This window comes from Tyto alba, unplaced genomic scaffold, assembly GCF_018691265.1.
Source record: "Tyto alba isolate M040663 unplaced genomic scaffold, T.alba_DEE_v4.0 Super-Scaffold_39, whole genome shotgun sequence".
Classification (NCBI taxonomy): Eukaryota; Metazoa; Chordata; class Aves; order Strigiformes; family Tytonidae; genus Tyto; species Tyto alba.
Window position 1 is genome coordinate 7828776 of NW_024881314.1, and position 14035 is coordinate 7842810.

General features: G+C 61.7%; 1 protein-coding gene across 4 annotated transcripts in view; it reads right to left on the reverse strand.

The window, feature by feature from the left end:
• Positions 1-38: 38 nt before the first annotated feature.
• Positions 39-14035, reverse strand: part of CASKIN2 (CASK interacting protein 2) — a 35419-nt gene continuing 21422 nt past the window's right edge. The window contains exons 1-20 of one of the 4 annotated variants that reach the window (XM_033002332.2): positions 13339-13465; positions 13185-13236; positions 11095-11192; positions 10826-10971; positions 10593-10688; positions 9574-9704; positions 9259-9367; positions 9025-9133; positions 8631-8725; positions 8432-8549; positions 8003-8185; positions 7443-7564; positions 6899-6980; positions 6684-6778; positions 6353-6463; positions 6133-6234; positions 5752-5890; positions 3248-5410; positions 2808-3126; positions 39-2582 (exon numbers count right to left, since the gene is read on the reverse strand). In XM_033002332.2, the coding sequence (XP_032858223.2) occupies positions 2486-2582; positions 2808-3126; positions 3248-5410; positions 5752-5890; positions 6133-6234; positions 6353-6463; positions 6684-6778; positions 6899-6980; positions 7443-7564; positions 8003-8185; positions 8432-8549; positions 8631-8725; positions 9025-9133; positions 9259-9367; positions 9574-9704; positions 10593-10688; positions 10826-10971; positions 11095-11192; positions 13185-13236; positions 13339-13369 (4398 nt within the window). In that variant the 5' untranslated portion in view covers positions 13370-13465 and the 3' untranslated portion in view covers positions 39-2485. Of the gene's footprint in view, positions 2583-2807; positions 3127-3247; positions 5411-5751; positions 5891-6132; positions 6235-6352; positions 6464-6683; positions 6779-6898; positions 6981-7442; positions 7565-8002; positions 8186-8431; positions 8550-8630; positions 8726-9024; positions 9134-9258; positions 9368-9573; positions 9705-10592; positions 10689-10825; positions 10972-11094; positions 11193-13184; positions 13237-13338; positions 13466-14035 lie in introns of those variants that run through there. The other 3 variants (XM_042802392.1, XM_042802390.1, XM_042802393.1) reach the window with 3 other exon arrangements.

Consider the following 14035-nt stretch of genomic DNA (forward strand, 5'->3'; position numbering starts at 1 on the left):
GTGCGATAGTTGTCACGAAAGACACAACTAGGCAAAACTATCAAAAGGGTAAAATATGCCCCACTGTTTAATAGAATTTAGTCTTAATGGATGTTAGTGGAAAACAAAACACATGATTAACACAAACAGAGCAGATGGTTTAAAATCTGTTGTCAGTCTGGTGATTACATGGGCTATTTTTTTCCCCTCACTGTCTTGCTGCACGGAGCAGGTGCAGCTGGGATCAGTTAGTCCCAGTTGCAGTGTACATAACTTACACACCATACAGTAGCTTCAAAATAGAGATCTAGAGCTTAAAAAATAGGCATTCTTCTGCAAAATCAAATGTTTAATTCCCTTATTGACAATGAGAGCAGCGTGGTGCTGCCCTCAGGTGGCTCAGACAGCGACAGCTCCACCCCAGTGTCCTCTTATCCCTGACCCCAGAGTACAAGACTTGCAGTTCTGGTTAGTAAATATATATAATAAATCACATTTAAAATATATACATTGGCCTTTAAAAAAAAAAAAAAAAAACCAAAAAAACATTTACAGTTTATCAACATTGGAAAAAAAATAACTGGGCTTGTCCCAGGTTGACTTGTGAGAGTAAAAATCAGTTTTAAAAGGTTTCTGCAAACCTTTTGATAAAGTGCCACTGGTTGTAGCTATTTAAAAACAATCGGGTCTGTGACGTAGCACTTGCCTGTCAGACATGGTCATTTAAATACACGCAATGTGATACATAAATCAGAGCAACCAATTCGCCAGGAGAGAAGTGTCTTAACCGCCTCAAACTGACCTCAAGTCCCCGCCAACACCATGAGGATTTTTTTTTTTTTTTTTCCCAGGGCTTTTTCATCTTTGTTCCTCAGCCTGGAAGCCAGGCTGGCACCCCCCACCTGCCTGGCCCGTGGCACAATGCTGCTCGTGAGCAGAGACCCTCGCGAAGGTCCAGGTGGGCTCTGCTCACAGGGCTGCTCCCCTTCCCATGCAGGGGGACGAGGGGCTGCAAACAATCCAGTTCAGTCACAAACACCCAAAAAGATTCGGAAGCACCTACCTCTTCAGCCACCTTCTCCCTTTCCAGTTTGGTTTCGTGTTGGTGTTTTTTTAAAAGTGGGGAGATGTGGAATTCTTTTTTCCCTTTGTTTGGAATTTTTGTAGCAAATGGCACGTTAGTACAATCTTAGGTTCCCTTCTGGTGCTTTGATGCTTTCATTTGCTTGGCATGCCGAGTGCAAGCCAAGTTTGGGGCTTTTGGACATATTTAGACATGCACTACCAAACAGATCCTGCTAGAGAAATCTGTCTTCAAGCTACGCAGCCGTTCCTACCGCTTGGATGCGACGGGGCCACCGCCGCTGTTCCCCGGCTGCAGCCGCGGGGCTGCGGCCGCATCCAGCCCGGGGGCACGGTGGCTGCTGCCGAGCTGAACTCACCCAGAGCAGGCGGGGTCACCGCTCCCGCTGGGTTCCAGCGCTGCGAGGAGGCATCTCGCAGAGTCCCAAAGGCTGCTACTGTTCAACAACGCTCGCAGCAGAGTTTGTGCCAGCAGCTCCCTGCAGGGAGGGGGGAGTGGGAAAAGGGACCGTTTTCTCCCCCAAAAAGGGATAGAGTTAAAAAAAAAAAAAAAAAAAAAAAGGAAAAAGCATTAACCATGCTGCTGCTTCACCCTGGAAGCACCAGGGTGGGGTTTGCACAGGCACGGTGTTGGCAGAGGGCAGCGTCCATTTAGCAGCACAATCCAGTCGGACTGGCACAAACGCACAGGCCTTCGGCGCTGCCATCACCATCCTCATCCCTCCGGGGAGGGGGCAGGTAGACCTCCATGTCTGGCAGGGCCGTGGCGGAGCATCCGCTGCTTCGCAGGCTGTGCCAGCCCCATCTCGGGGGGTTTGTGGGTCCTACCGGAAGGATTTCAGTCCACTTGGATTACACGCTGCCTGATGCTGACGCGTTTGGAAAAGCAACAAATAAAGCAGAAAGGTTCCCTCTCGCTCCACAGGCTGCCAAACTGCGACAAGCCCTGTCTTCTTTTAGCTGCTGTCAGGCCTTGCCGGGGCTGGGATCGGCTCAGTAAATAGCCAGCTCGGTGGCGGCTGCCCGGGGAGGTCTCTCCTTTGACACATTGTTGGCAGGGGATCAATAATGAGAGGCAGGACTCAGCAATGCAGTGGGGAAAGAGAAAGGTCCCTTGTGGAGGCTCCTCGGCTCTGTGCAAGGGAGCGAGGGCTCCTCCGTGGCCTCCAGGACCGCGTGTGCAGCCCCTCTGGGCTCTCCTCCTGCCGCCAGTCTGGTGGGAAATGTCTGACCCCCTCGGAAAGCAGCCCGCGGCCGCGCCGGCACGTGTGACACGGAGCCAGGGCCGAGCGAGGAGGGGCAGCTGCGTTCCCAGCCGCAGTGCAAAGCGCGGGGAGGGGAGACCTGGGGGCACCGCGCAGTGCCGGACCCGCCCTCCCCCCATCACGAGGGGCACCGGCGGAGCAGCCGGAGGGAGCACGGCTCAGTCCAGCATCGCGTCCAGCTGGTCGGCCAGGTCGTCGAACATGTTGCTGATGTCTTCCAGGATGTTCTTGGCGGAGTGCACGGCCCCGGGGCGGCTGGGGAGGAAAGAGAGAGACGGTCAACATACCGCCCGAAGGCTTCAGGTGCTGGACCCAACCCCGCTGGAGCTCAGCACGCAGCCAGACTCGAGCACGGGTGATCTGGTGTGACATAAGGCACGTGTCCCTGCCCAGCCCTTCTCCTGCCCTCACTGGGGACTCCCCAATTCCATCTCGAGGGGCCCAGCCCCAGCGTCTCCCTTGCCCCCAGTGCTGCCTCACCTCTCCGTCTCCTTCACCGTCATCTTCTTCTCGGCCGCCTGCAGCGCGGCGGCCAGGCTGGAGTTGGTCTGTTCCAGCCGCTGCTGGGCCAGGGCAGCCCCCGGGGCTGTTGCCAAAGGCTTCGCCGACACCTTGCCGCCCGCCTCCAGTGTCAGTGAGCCGGGACCGGCCAGGGGCCCGATCACATCTGGCACCGCCTCGGCGGCCGCCCAGGAAGCAACGGTGTGGCGCGAGGGCTGCAGGACCTGCTGGTAGATGGTCTTGGGCCCGGAGAAGACCAGCTTGGTGGATGCCACAGAGGTGTGCTTGGCAGGGACATCTGCAAAGGAAGGGGACTCATGGCACGCAGTGGCACACGTCCTCCTCGCCGCCCATACCAACCCAGGAGGGAGCCTCAGGCCCCTCCACCACCCTGGAGACACCCCCACAACCCCACGTACCTGGAATGGGCGTCCTCACCACGCTGGTGCCGAGCAGCTCCGTGGGGCTGGGGGCTTTGGTGGGGCTCGGTGTCTTCTTGATCCCCTTCTCCAGCGACAAGATGCTTTTCTCTATCTCGGCAATCCTGAACTCCACGCTGTCGTCGTCAAAGGCATCCCCGGCCATCCCAGCCCGTGGTGCCGGTGCCGGCACGGCGGGCCCCGTGATGCTCACTGCCTGGGCCTGGGCATACTGGGGCGCTGGGCTGGCCGCTGCCTCATCCTGCCCCGCCGTGCTGAAGGCCTTCAGCACCGCCTGCAGCGGCTCCCGCTCCCTGAAGCGGGGCCGGCGCTTCACCGTGTCCGACTCGGTGAGGTTGAACTCCAGCACAGGCGGCTCCTTGGCAGCAGCGGGCAGCGCCGGCTCCTTCCCAGCAGAGCAGGGGGGCTCTGCCGGTTGGGAACTGGGCTCTGCCTCCAGCACGGCTGCGTCGGCCTTGGGGTGCCCGGTGGGTTTTGGCCGCTGTTTGATGGTTAAGTTGCCTTCCTCTGCAAAGGGGATGCACTCGCTGGAGCTGTTCTGGGAGGATGAGGAGGAGACCCCCGGCTTGGCCTCCTCCTCTGTGTCCGAGCAGGCATCCTCCCGCCCGCCCTGCGCAGCCACCTCTGTCATGGGAGCACTGGGCTCGCTAAATGTCCGTCTCCGTGGCTTGCTGCTCTCAAAGGGGTCCCTGCCGGCATCAGGAAGCGCGGTGCTGCTGGTGTCACCGCCGTTGTAGGACTCATTATCCACATCTGCCCCGGGGTGACAGTCCTGAGCTACGAGCGACGGCTTCGGGGCCAGGAGGGGCTTGGGCGGACTCGCCCCCGGTGTCCCCTCCAGCGCGGCCGCCAGGCTCTTCACTGTCCTGGCGTCACCGGAGCTGGCACCCGCGTTGGCCATGTCCTGGGGGGCTGCGGGCTGCCGCTCGGGCTCGGGGGGCTGCTCGCCATCTGCCTCAGCTGTGAGGGTGCTGGAGACAGAGCTGAGGCGCTTGGGAGGCGGCGGCGGAGGGCCCTTGCGCTTGGCCCGGATGGCGAAGGACTGGCTGCGGGTCACCTTGGCATCCGCCTGCAGACAGGCCCGCGGCATCTGGCTGCGGCCAGGCCGCCGCGTCAGCGTGGCGTAGGAGCTCAGGGTGCTGGTGGGTGCCCCCTCCTCCTCCTCGTGCTCCCCGTCTGACAGTGCGTAGCGGTTCAGGCTGTGTGAACGCTTCTTGTACTTGAAGCCTTCGCCCCCGTTGTGTTGCTCCCCGGCCGGCCAGGCGCCCGGGGCCGCCCCAGCTGCGGGTGGCATGGCAGGCGGCTCCGCAGGGCCACACTGGCTGTGCAGGTAGGAGAAGGTTTTTTGGGCCGACGTCTGCAGGCTGCTCTTCTGCCCGGAGGAGATGGAGGGGTACGGGTGCGCCAGGGTCTTGGGCTGCTCTGCTCCCAGGAGAGAAGGGACCGTCGGAGATTTCAAGGAGACGTGCGGGTACATGAAGACGTACGGGGCCGTCGCCTTGCTGGGGGTCTGGGGTGGAGTACAGGGGGTGACCGCCGGCGTCCCAGCACCTTTCTGAGCCACTGGCCGGGCGTACTGATCCGTGCCTTCGGGCAGGTTCCTCTCCTTGAGAGGGCTGCCCCCACCACCATTGGCACAGCCGTTCAGCCCCTCGGGGGAGACGAGCTTCCCGTAGGGCTCGGGACTGGGCCGTCCCGGCAGGCTGGCCGGGCTCTCCTTGCTGCGGGGCGGCGCGCAGGACTGCCCGCTGCTGCTGCTGCTCTCCCCGCTGCCCAGGCTCTCCTGCGAGGGGCTGGAGAGGTGCCGGGACAGCACGTTGTCCTGCGAGTGCCCCGAGCCCCGGGACCGCACCCCGATGCTCTCCTGGCTTCGCGACATCCCCTGGCTGCTCTTGATGCCAAGTGTCTCGTGGCAGCTGTTGGACATGGCCGTCTGGAGCTCGTAGCTGAGCTCGCTGTCTTGGAAGGTCATCATTTTGGGGGTGTGTGGGGACTGGCACTCCCCGTTCTCCAATGACTCGATGGTGACGATGTCCAGGGCACCGGGGACTTTGCGTCTTGCCAGAGTTGCTTCTGCTTGGTTGAGGCTTTTGCGGAGGTCTCTGAGCTTCTTGACAGCCAACATGATCTTCTTCTGGTGGCCTGCAGGAAGGTTACAACAGGAAAGGGGTGTTAGGTCAGCTCCGGCCCCCAAGGCCTTTGTTTCCTGGCCAAGAAGAGTCACGGTCACATCACCAACCGGGGCAAAGGCCTCCGGGTTATCCAAACCCTGCCTGTGGGAGGAGGAAAACTATGGCCGGCATCCACCCGGCTCAGCGCAGCTCCAGCCTGCCAAAGGGAGCCCTTAGGGACAGCCACGAACTGCCCTTTCCAGGTGCTCAGGACATGCCTGCACCTCCCAGCCTGAGGGAGAACGGGGCGTGGGGACCTGGGTGGGAAACTTGGCTGCCCTGGGTCACCCCAGCACGGCTGCAGGGACTCACCCAGCTTGTTGATGCCTATCTCTTGCAGATCCTCCCACGTCAGGTCTGTCACGATGGTGATGGAGTCGTAGCCGTTGTTCACCAGCTTTTTGTGGTACTGGGGCAACCCGATGGCACTGAGCCAGTCCATCAGGTCAGCCTGCGAAGAGCAGAGACGCTGCCGTGAGCACCGAGGCACGACAGCACCTTCATCCATCCCCGCCCTGCCCCTGGCCAGGAGACTGTATTTTTGGGCTCTCTCTAACTGCATTAATGCAGGCCATTACAGCATATATTTACTTGCAGACCCCGCTCCTGTCCTGTCCTGGGGTAAGACAACCCTGAGAAAAAACCTGGGGAAAAGAGGGTGCTGGACCAAAGCCCCCAGTGTCAGGGACTCACCGGGATGTAGTTGGGCAGCCACTCGGCGATGCTGAGCTGCCCGATCTCGGTGGAGATCTTTTTCCTGTGGCCCGGCTTGGTCACGCCGATGGCTGTGAGATCCTAACGTGAGCAGAACGGGGCTGTAGTCAGCAGTGGGACAGGGAGCGGGGGGCAGCGGGTACCCGCTGCCAGCAACTCAAGGGGATGCTGGCCAGGGTGGGGGAAGGACCTGCCTCACCTCCGGGGTCATACGGCTGATGGTGGGGACGTCGTAGCCGGCGTTGAGGAAGTTGGAGGTGTACGACTCCAGCTGGAACTCACTCAGCCAGTTGTAAATGGCTTCTGCGTCCTGGGGAGAGGACGGGGCAAAGACCAGCCTGTGACAGTGGCTACGGGGGCTGGAAGGACCTGGCTGTTCCAGGCAAGATGACAGGATCTCCTTGGGCCCACCTGTCCCCAGTGTCCTCAAGACTCAGTCCCCTGTATCCCCAGTGCAGCAAGAGCCGGGCTGAGAGCCCTAAACACGGCCCTCTCGCCCAGCACACCACGTTCCCAGTTGCCCCAGTTACCTTCCCCTCGAGGAGCTGCTCAGGCCGCAAGAACTGGTGGGAGAAGACCCTGTCTCCAGGGGGGCAGCTGCCTGGGGCCTGGTGGCTTGGTGGCCCTGGCAGAGAGGACAGAGGAGAACTGTCATGGGGGCACTTGAGCAGTGAGCAGCCCCCAGGGCCAGGGGGAGAGGTGTCCCCAAGGCCCCATGGAGTTGGGACGTCGGGACGTCCCTCACCTGCCGTGGAGGTCAACTGCCCGTTGCGTGGCTCCGATCCCAAAAGGTGTTGCTGGAGATCGTCACCGGCGGAGGGCAGCGGCTGGGGGAGAGGAGTGAGTAGAGGAGAGACCCCCCCAACTGCAGAGACAAGCCCCATCACACCCCCAGGAGCGGATTGGGGGTCCCTGTGCTGGGCTGCTGGGCACAGCTTCACCCAGTGAAGGGCTGGCCCCTAGCAAGAGGTCTGGGCAGGATTTGGCCCACTGCCCTTTTTCTCCTCTCAGATGACGCAGGACACGATGGAGACGCTATGTGGTACCAACCACAGCCTCCAGCTCCACCCAAAAAGGCCAGCTGTGCTATAGGGGACAACTGGAGCCCCCCAGGAGCACCTCCCTGCTGAATTCTGGCAGTAAGTAGGTGTTTGGTGGAGGATGCTCAGCCCCTGCGGCTCCTCCTTCACTAGGAGGTGCAGGGTTGACAGGGAAGGTGCTGAGGCTCCATCTCCAGCCCGGGGCAGGCCTGGGGGAGCAGCACGGGGGGAGCGGGAGCTGGCACCTACCCTGGCGTTCTCGATGAGGATGCTGGTGCTCTGCCCGTTGGTGCCCTCGGTGCTCTGGCCGCTGCCGGCGCTGCGGATGCTCCCGATGCTGCCCTCGCTGCCCACGCTGTTCCTGTCTCCTGCTGCTCGGGGCAGGCGGGGAGGACATCAGCAGCGCCCCGGGATCAGGGCTGACACAGGGCACAGAGGTCCTCGGCAGGGACCCGTGTGCCGACCCAGAGATGCCAGTAAAAAACAGCTTCCCACAAGATCCCTCCAGCCACAGATGATGCTCCGGTCCCTCCCGCCTCCCGGCACGCACAACACAGACAGGGTGACCTGGGCTGGCAAGGGACGCACGAAGGGGACAGAGGGAGGCAGCCTGGCCGAGGACACGGGGAGGGAAGGGGCTGCTCTATGGGCTCCCCTAAACTCCCTTTCCCTGCGCCTGCTCCCTCTCGTCTGGTTGCTTCCCCACTGGGAGGTGGAAGGAGAGTCTCCCCCCGTACCCCCCTGCACGGGCAGGGCTGGGAACAAAGGAAGGCCCCCAGCCCCTCTCCCTCCCCAGCTGCACCCCTGACCTGAGCTGTCAGGGCCCGGGGCCGTCCGGGTTAGGGTGAGGTGGCCATAGGCCGCTGGGACGCTCGGGGCTGCCTGGTGAGGACACTCGTCAGGGAGGTGCTGCAGCCCGCCGGGGGGGGCCGGGAGGGCCCCGGGGGGACCCTGGCGCTGGTGCGCGGGTGCCACGCGGGGGACAACCATGCCTGCATTCAAAGACAAAACACGCGTGGTCAGAGCTCGTGCGGGAGGCGGCACCGGGGAGGGGGGGAACATCTGAGCCCCAACCCCCAAATTACCACCCCACTGATGGCACAACCCCTTGCACCCACCCGAGTTCTTCTCTTCCCCCCCCCCTAGCTAGCCAGGGCTGCAGGGGCCTGTCCTACAGGAGGTGCTGGGGAGGCCGGGATGGTTTCACACAGGGGACTGTCCCCAGCATGCCCGCTGACCTGTTCGCTTGCTGATGACTTCAGCAATGGAAGGGGGGAAATACCCGACCCGATCGGTGCCTTTCTGGGTGTCGTGGATGTGCCCCTTCCATCGCCCGTCTGGATGCTGCTCCAGCACCTGCCGCAGGGACGAGAGGGACGGGGTTGGTACCTGGGGCTGTGACGGGGCAGAAGGACAGGGAGCAGGGAGCAGCCTCACCGTGATGACGTCTCCTGCCCGGACGTTGAGAGCAGTCGGGTCGTGGAGGTTCCAAAAATCCTTCAAAGCTCGGACCTTCAGGATTCCTGATGCCTCTGAAGGCAAGGGACAGAGGGAAGAAAGAAGGTGCCAGAGTGCAGGGAGGAAAGAGAGCGGTTCAGGGAAGGCAGAGGGAGAAAACAAGAGTGAGGAGAGGGGAGAAGAAAAAACATTAATACTGCAGGAAGTCCCTGGGCATTGCCCACACAGAGGATGGGAGCACGTATGATGGGACTGGGATGCTGATGCTGGGAGGCTGTTCGGGAGGAGCACTGGGAGCCCCAGGCAGGTCCCAGGGGGAAGAAGCCCCTCTCAGTGCCAGGCAGCGCCCGGCTGTGTGCTGGCCCCACCTCACCTCTCAGCAGCTGCTTGATGTCCTTGCTGGCGTGAGAGGTGGTGAACTGGTTCACGATGTCCAGCGCCGTCTGGTTGTAGGTGTTCCTGATGTTCACATCGACGCCGCCCTGCCCGGGAGGGGACGCGGTCACGGCCAGACCCCGCACCTACCGCCGGACCCACGGGGAGACGGAGGGGCCGAGGGAAAGGGGGTGATGGCTGATCCCCAGGGGCTTGTCCCCCCTGCGCTCACCTCCAGCAGCAGCCGCACCACCTCCGTTTTGCCGTAGAGCGCAGCCTCGTGCAGGGCTGTGCCCGTCTTCGTCTGCTTGTTGATCTCGATCCCGGCCTTCAGCAGCTGCCTGGTAGGAAGGAGGGAGAGGCATGAACATCAGGACAGGGACACCAGAGCCGGGCCGTCAGCAGGGGACAACCCCTTGCACTGCTGAGGCTTTGGGGACAAGGGACCGAAGCCAGCAGCAGGGAGGTGGGCTCGGAAGGAAGCGGGACTGAAGCCGTGATGGGTTTTTCTGGGACAGGGCAGGGCCCCAGGCTGGCAGGACGTTACCTGATAATCTCCTTGTGCCCGTTCTTGGCTGCCAGGTGCAGTGGGGTGGTGTAGTTGGGGTCGGTGGCATCCTTGGACTGTCCCTCCAGGAGGGCAACGCACAGATGGCTGTTCAGCAGCAACTGGGCCACCTGCATGGGGCACAGGGGTGAGCAGTGGGGTGCTGGTACTCCCACCTGCACCCTCCCAGCAAGAGGCTCGCCCTCGGGGCCGGCCCTCTGCTCCCCATCCCACCGCTCCCCTCCATCTGCAGCCCCAGGGCTTGGCTGGAGCTGGCTGGTGCTTGGCACGGCCACACTGTCGCGAGGGGCCGTAAAAGGTCACAACAGCCAGAAATAATCTTCCCATAATCAAGTTTTTCAGACCAAGCCCTAAAAATCTCCAGTCTCTTCAAGCCCAGAGCGACTCTCGGCATCTCAGGGCAGCCCAGAGGCACAGAGGAGTTATTTTTACTGCCCTGTTTATAGCTGCAGACATTATAGATACTCCAAAAATGGAAATAACCCCCGGTCCCCTCCCCAGTGGGGCACGGGATGGTCTGGCTGGCCGGACTCCAGCCCAGCCCAGCGGTGTGATGCTGGCTGGGCTGGGGTCTCCCAGAGCACAGGGTGGCCCTGTCCCCATGAGCCACGTTGGGGACATCCAGCAGCCGAGCAGGGCCAGCACTCAGGGCTTGCAGGGATTAGCAAACTCGGTCTATCTGTGCTTAAACAGGAGCAAAGCTGGGGTCGGCAGCAGGGAGACTGGGGGGGGGAACCGGGAGCGAGGACTCCTGGCTCCTCTCCCAGCCTGACGCTGCCCCGCTGTGAGGTCAGGAGCGAAACCTGCAGCACCCAGGTTCAGGATCTGGCCTTGCCCGGCGGCGGGAGGAGGTGTGTGCTGCCTGCCGGGCTCCGAGGCTTGTGGCAGTGGGGGAGCAGTCACAGCCGGCCCCAGCACTTTGCTCCTGGAAGAGCCAGATGGCTCCAGAGCCGTCCCTGAGAAGTGCCCGGAGCAGGACAGAGCCCCACAGCGCTCACCTTCAGCCGCCCGAACTCGCAGGCCAGATCCAGGGGGGTTTTCTTCGCCTTGTTGATGAGGCAGGGGTTGGACTGGTGCTGGAGCAGCATCTCCGACTGCGGGGGAACAACGTGGTACCAGGGCTCAGCATCATCCCGCACGCCTGCCTGCTTCCCTCCCTCCCGGCACGATGGGGTTCGCCCCCCACAGAGACCCGGGGCGGGCGTGTGGGTGGAACGGGGCTCTCACTTACCACCTCGTAGTGGCCGTACTGCGCCGAGAGGTGCAGCGGGATCTGCCCGTCCAGCGAGGCCATGTTGACGGAGGCAGCAGCACGCAGCAGCACCCGCACCGGCTCCACACGCCCCTGCCAGGCCGCGTAGTGCAAGGGGCGCATCCCTGGGAGGGGGGGGAACGGGGCTCAGCAGGGCTGGATGTGGCCCCCGGCTTCACTCGGAGAGCTGAGCCAGATGCTGGAGGCACGGGGCCGTGCCCGGGGCAGGGGGGGGGATCACCCCTTACCGTTGCTGTCCTTGATGTCAACGGTGGCCTGTGCCTCCAGCAGCAGCGAGATGAGGTCCAGGCTGCCGCCCAGGGCTGCGTGGTGCAGCGCTGAGAATCTGCAACACAAGGCAGGGCTCAGCCTGGCCCCGGTCCCTGCCGTGCTGTCCCTACAGCCCCCGCCTGCACAGGGACACGAGGGCCGGGCTGGTGACCGGCTGTTCACGGCTATGTCCCTTTCGATTCCCCGCTCCCAGTGCCTCAGTTTCCCCATAGCAAAGAAGAGATAAATCCCTCCATGCTGTCCACGCCCCAGGGCTCAGTGAGGGATGCAGAGACCCTCGTTGCGAGATGGGTCCCTCACCCCCCCTGCCCTGTGCAGGGGGCAAGCAGGCAGGTTGGGGAGAGATGCATCTCCCCTCTCCACAGTGCAGCCAGGCAGCCCGAAGCCACGCTGCTCACAGCAAAAGCACTGGCCCAGCGGCTACTCCTGGCCCCTCTGCCAGCCACCCCCTCCCCATGCCAGCAGGGATGCTGGGAGCCCACGGCACAGTGTGGGAGGCCGCGGGTAATGAAAGAACCCTGTGTCTCGGGGCTGTGAAAGCGGCCTGTCTGCCCGGCGCTCCCCCCGTGCTGTCACGTGAAGGGCCACGGCCAAGCAAGAGGTCCCTGTGCCGCTGGGGATTAGCCCGTGTGCTGCTCCAAGGGGCGTGGGGGGCTCCGGACAGCGCTGGCCCAGGTCTCCAACAGGCTCAGCAGCATCCCAGTCCCGTGCTGGGGATGCAGCTCAGCCAGTGTGGCTCTCCTCCCAGTCTGCAGTCAATCCTGGAGCACCCCCAAAACCCTGTGCAGAGCCTCTGCGTGTTGCAGGAGGGACACTAACCCCAGCAGAGAGGGCTGTTCCCTCCTTCAATGCAGCCACCGTGTTCCTGAGCCCCCGCCAAAACCTCTTCCTCGAAGCAAGAATGCAGGGGGTACCAAAATCCGCCCTGTGCCAACCCTGTGGGGATCTCTGCGGGGCCAGCTCTGCCCTGGAGGTGGCTGCACAAACCCTCCTCGTCTCCAAGTCGTGAGCAGGGTGACGCTGAGGACATGGCCAGGGGCACGGCTCCCCCGGAGGCTGCACACTGCTGTCCCCACTCGCAGGTCTCACCTCCCCGCTGGCCCCTTCCTGCACCCCAGCAAAACCCAACACACCCCCTGCACTGTTAACACCCTGCACACAGCCTTCTGATGGGGAACGAACCCTTTACCCTCGTTCCCATCAGCAGCCCTCCTGGAGCTGCCCGAGCACAAGCCCTGTGCCTTATCAGAATCAGATCACTGCTCTATTATTACATTTTTTTTCTATTAAGCTCCATCTGCACATTATTATTTTAAGACAGAGCCATCCTGCACATTTTCAACCCCCCGCTGGCCTGTTAGGACTCATCACGGACACCTCCTCCTACAGAGTCCTCAAAAAGAAAACATGTAGAAATTAGGTACAACAACAGTACATAAAACAATGCTAATAACTCATAGGTCAGAGTTAATTCAATAAGAATAACGTGCTTATTTATTTTATGGGCCTCTGTGGTTTCTTTAACTCTCAGTACCCAGCTTATTAAGTGCTTGGATTTTGGAAGTGATGAGCTACACAAATATGCTGTGGTCACTTGGCAACCTCATCTTTTCTTTCTCTAAATTCCCCCCAAATGAAGGAGATTTTGCTCTCGTGATATTAAACACAGGCACAAGCACATGCAGGTGCGAGGGCCAGCCCGGTGCTCCTCCATCCTTCAACCAGCACTCGGGACATGGGGCACCGGCTGGACACGCTGCGATCCCTTTTCACCCCCAGCCCTACGGAGGGGGATGCAGAAGAGCTTTATGAAGGATTTTGGAGGATGGATTGAGCGCAGCCCTCAGCTCAGATGCAGGCAGGCGTTGGCTCTGCCTCGGCAGGGCTTGCCCTGACTTCGGGATGCTGTTGTGTTCTTTGGGGCTCAGCACCTGCCCTAGAAAGCTTTGTGATACCCAGAGCTGCAGAACCGACTGGATATTGCGGAGAGCAAGCCCACCCAGGCTGGCAGCAGCAGCACCCAGCACCCTGCCAGGGGAGCACTCACCCGTCCGCATCCTGGTAGTTCACGTTCAGGCGCTTGGCAGATCCCAGGAGCTCTGCAGAGAGAAGAGGCCAAGGTCAGGGCAGGAGGCAGAGCCCGCACGGCCCCGCACAGCCCCCGGGACCCCGCATGAACCAAGTCCCGCAGCCACACCGACCTCCCAGCGCGCAGAACAGTGCCTGGCCCATCCCGGCGGCCTCTCCTCTCCTTTCCTCTCCTCTCACTCCATGTTCACCTCCACAAACCCTCAACGGGCTGACCCAGCTCGAGCTCAGACCCTTTCCTCCCTTCGTCCCTCCTGCCCCATCTCTGTGCGCCCCCGGGATGGGTCAGACCCCACTGCTCCTGTCACCCCAACTTGGCGGGACAGTGCTTCCCTCCCCTTTATAGGCAGCAACACCCCAAAACCGCTGAGCAGGGCTGTTTTGCCCCCCACTCACTCCCTCTGCTCACCACTGCTGCTGAGCCCTGGCCCACAGACCACATGGTTGGCATTTTTACAGCCGGGGCAGAGGCTGAAGCCTCTGGCCATGAATGCAAGGATTGTGCCACCTCAGATATCCCCGTCCCCCCATGTGTCCCTCCCTCCCCTTCGGGGACCACTGAGCAGTGGAGGATGCTCACCCCACCCTCGGCACAGCCTCACGCGCGCCCCCGGCTGCCCGCTCCTTCCCGCAATTAATTCGAATGAATTCCTTCCTCCCACACAGAGAGGACGTTTTATTCTTCACCAAGGGGTTGAGAACGGATTAACATCTCTGGAATTCGTCCGCCAAGTCAAAAGGGAAAGAAAGGGGAAGGTATGCGGGGGGCAAGAAATGCCGCCGCTCCTCCTCTGCCTTTCCAAACAGCCT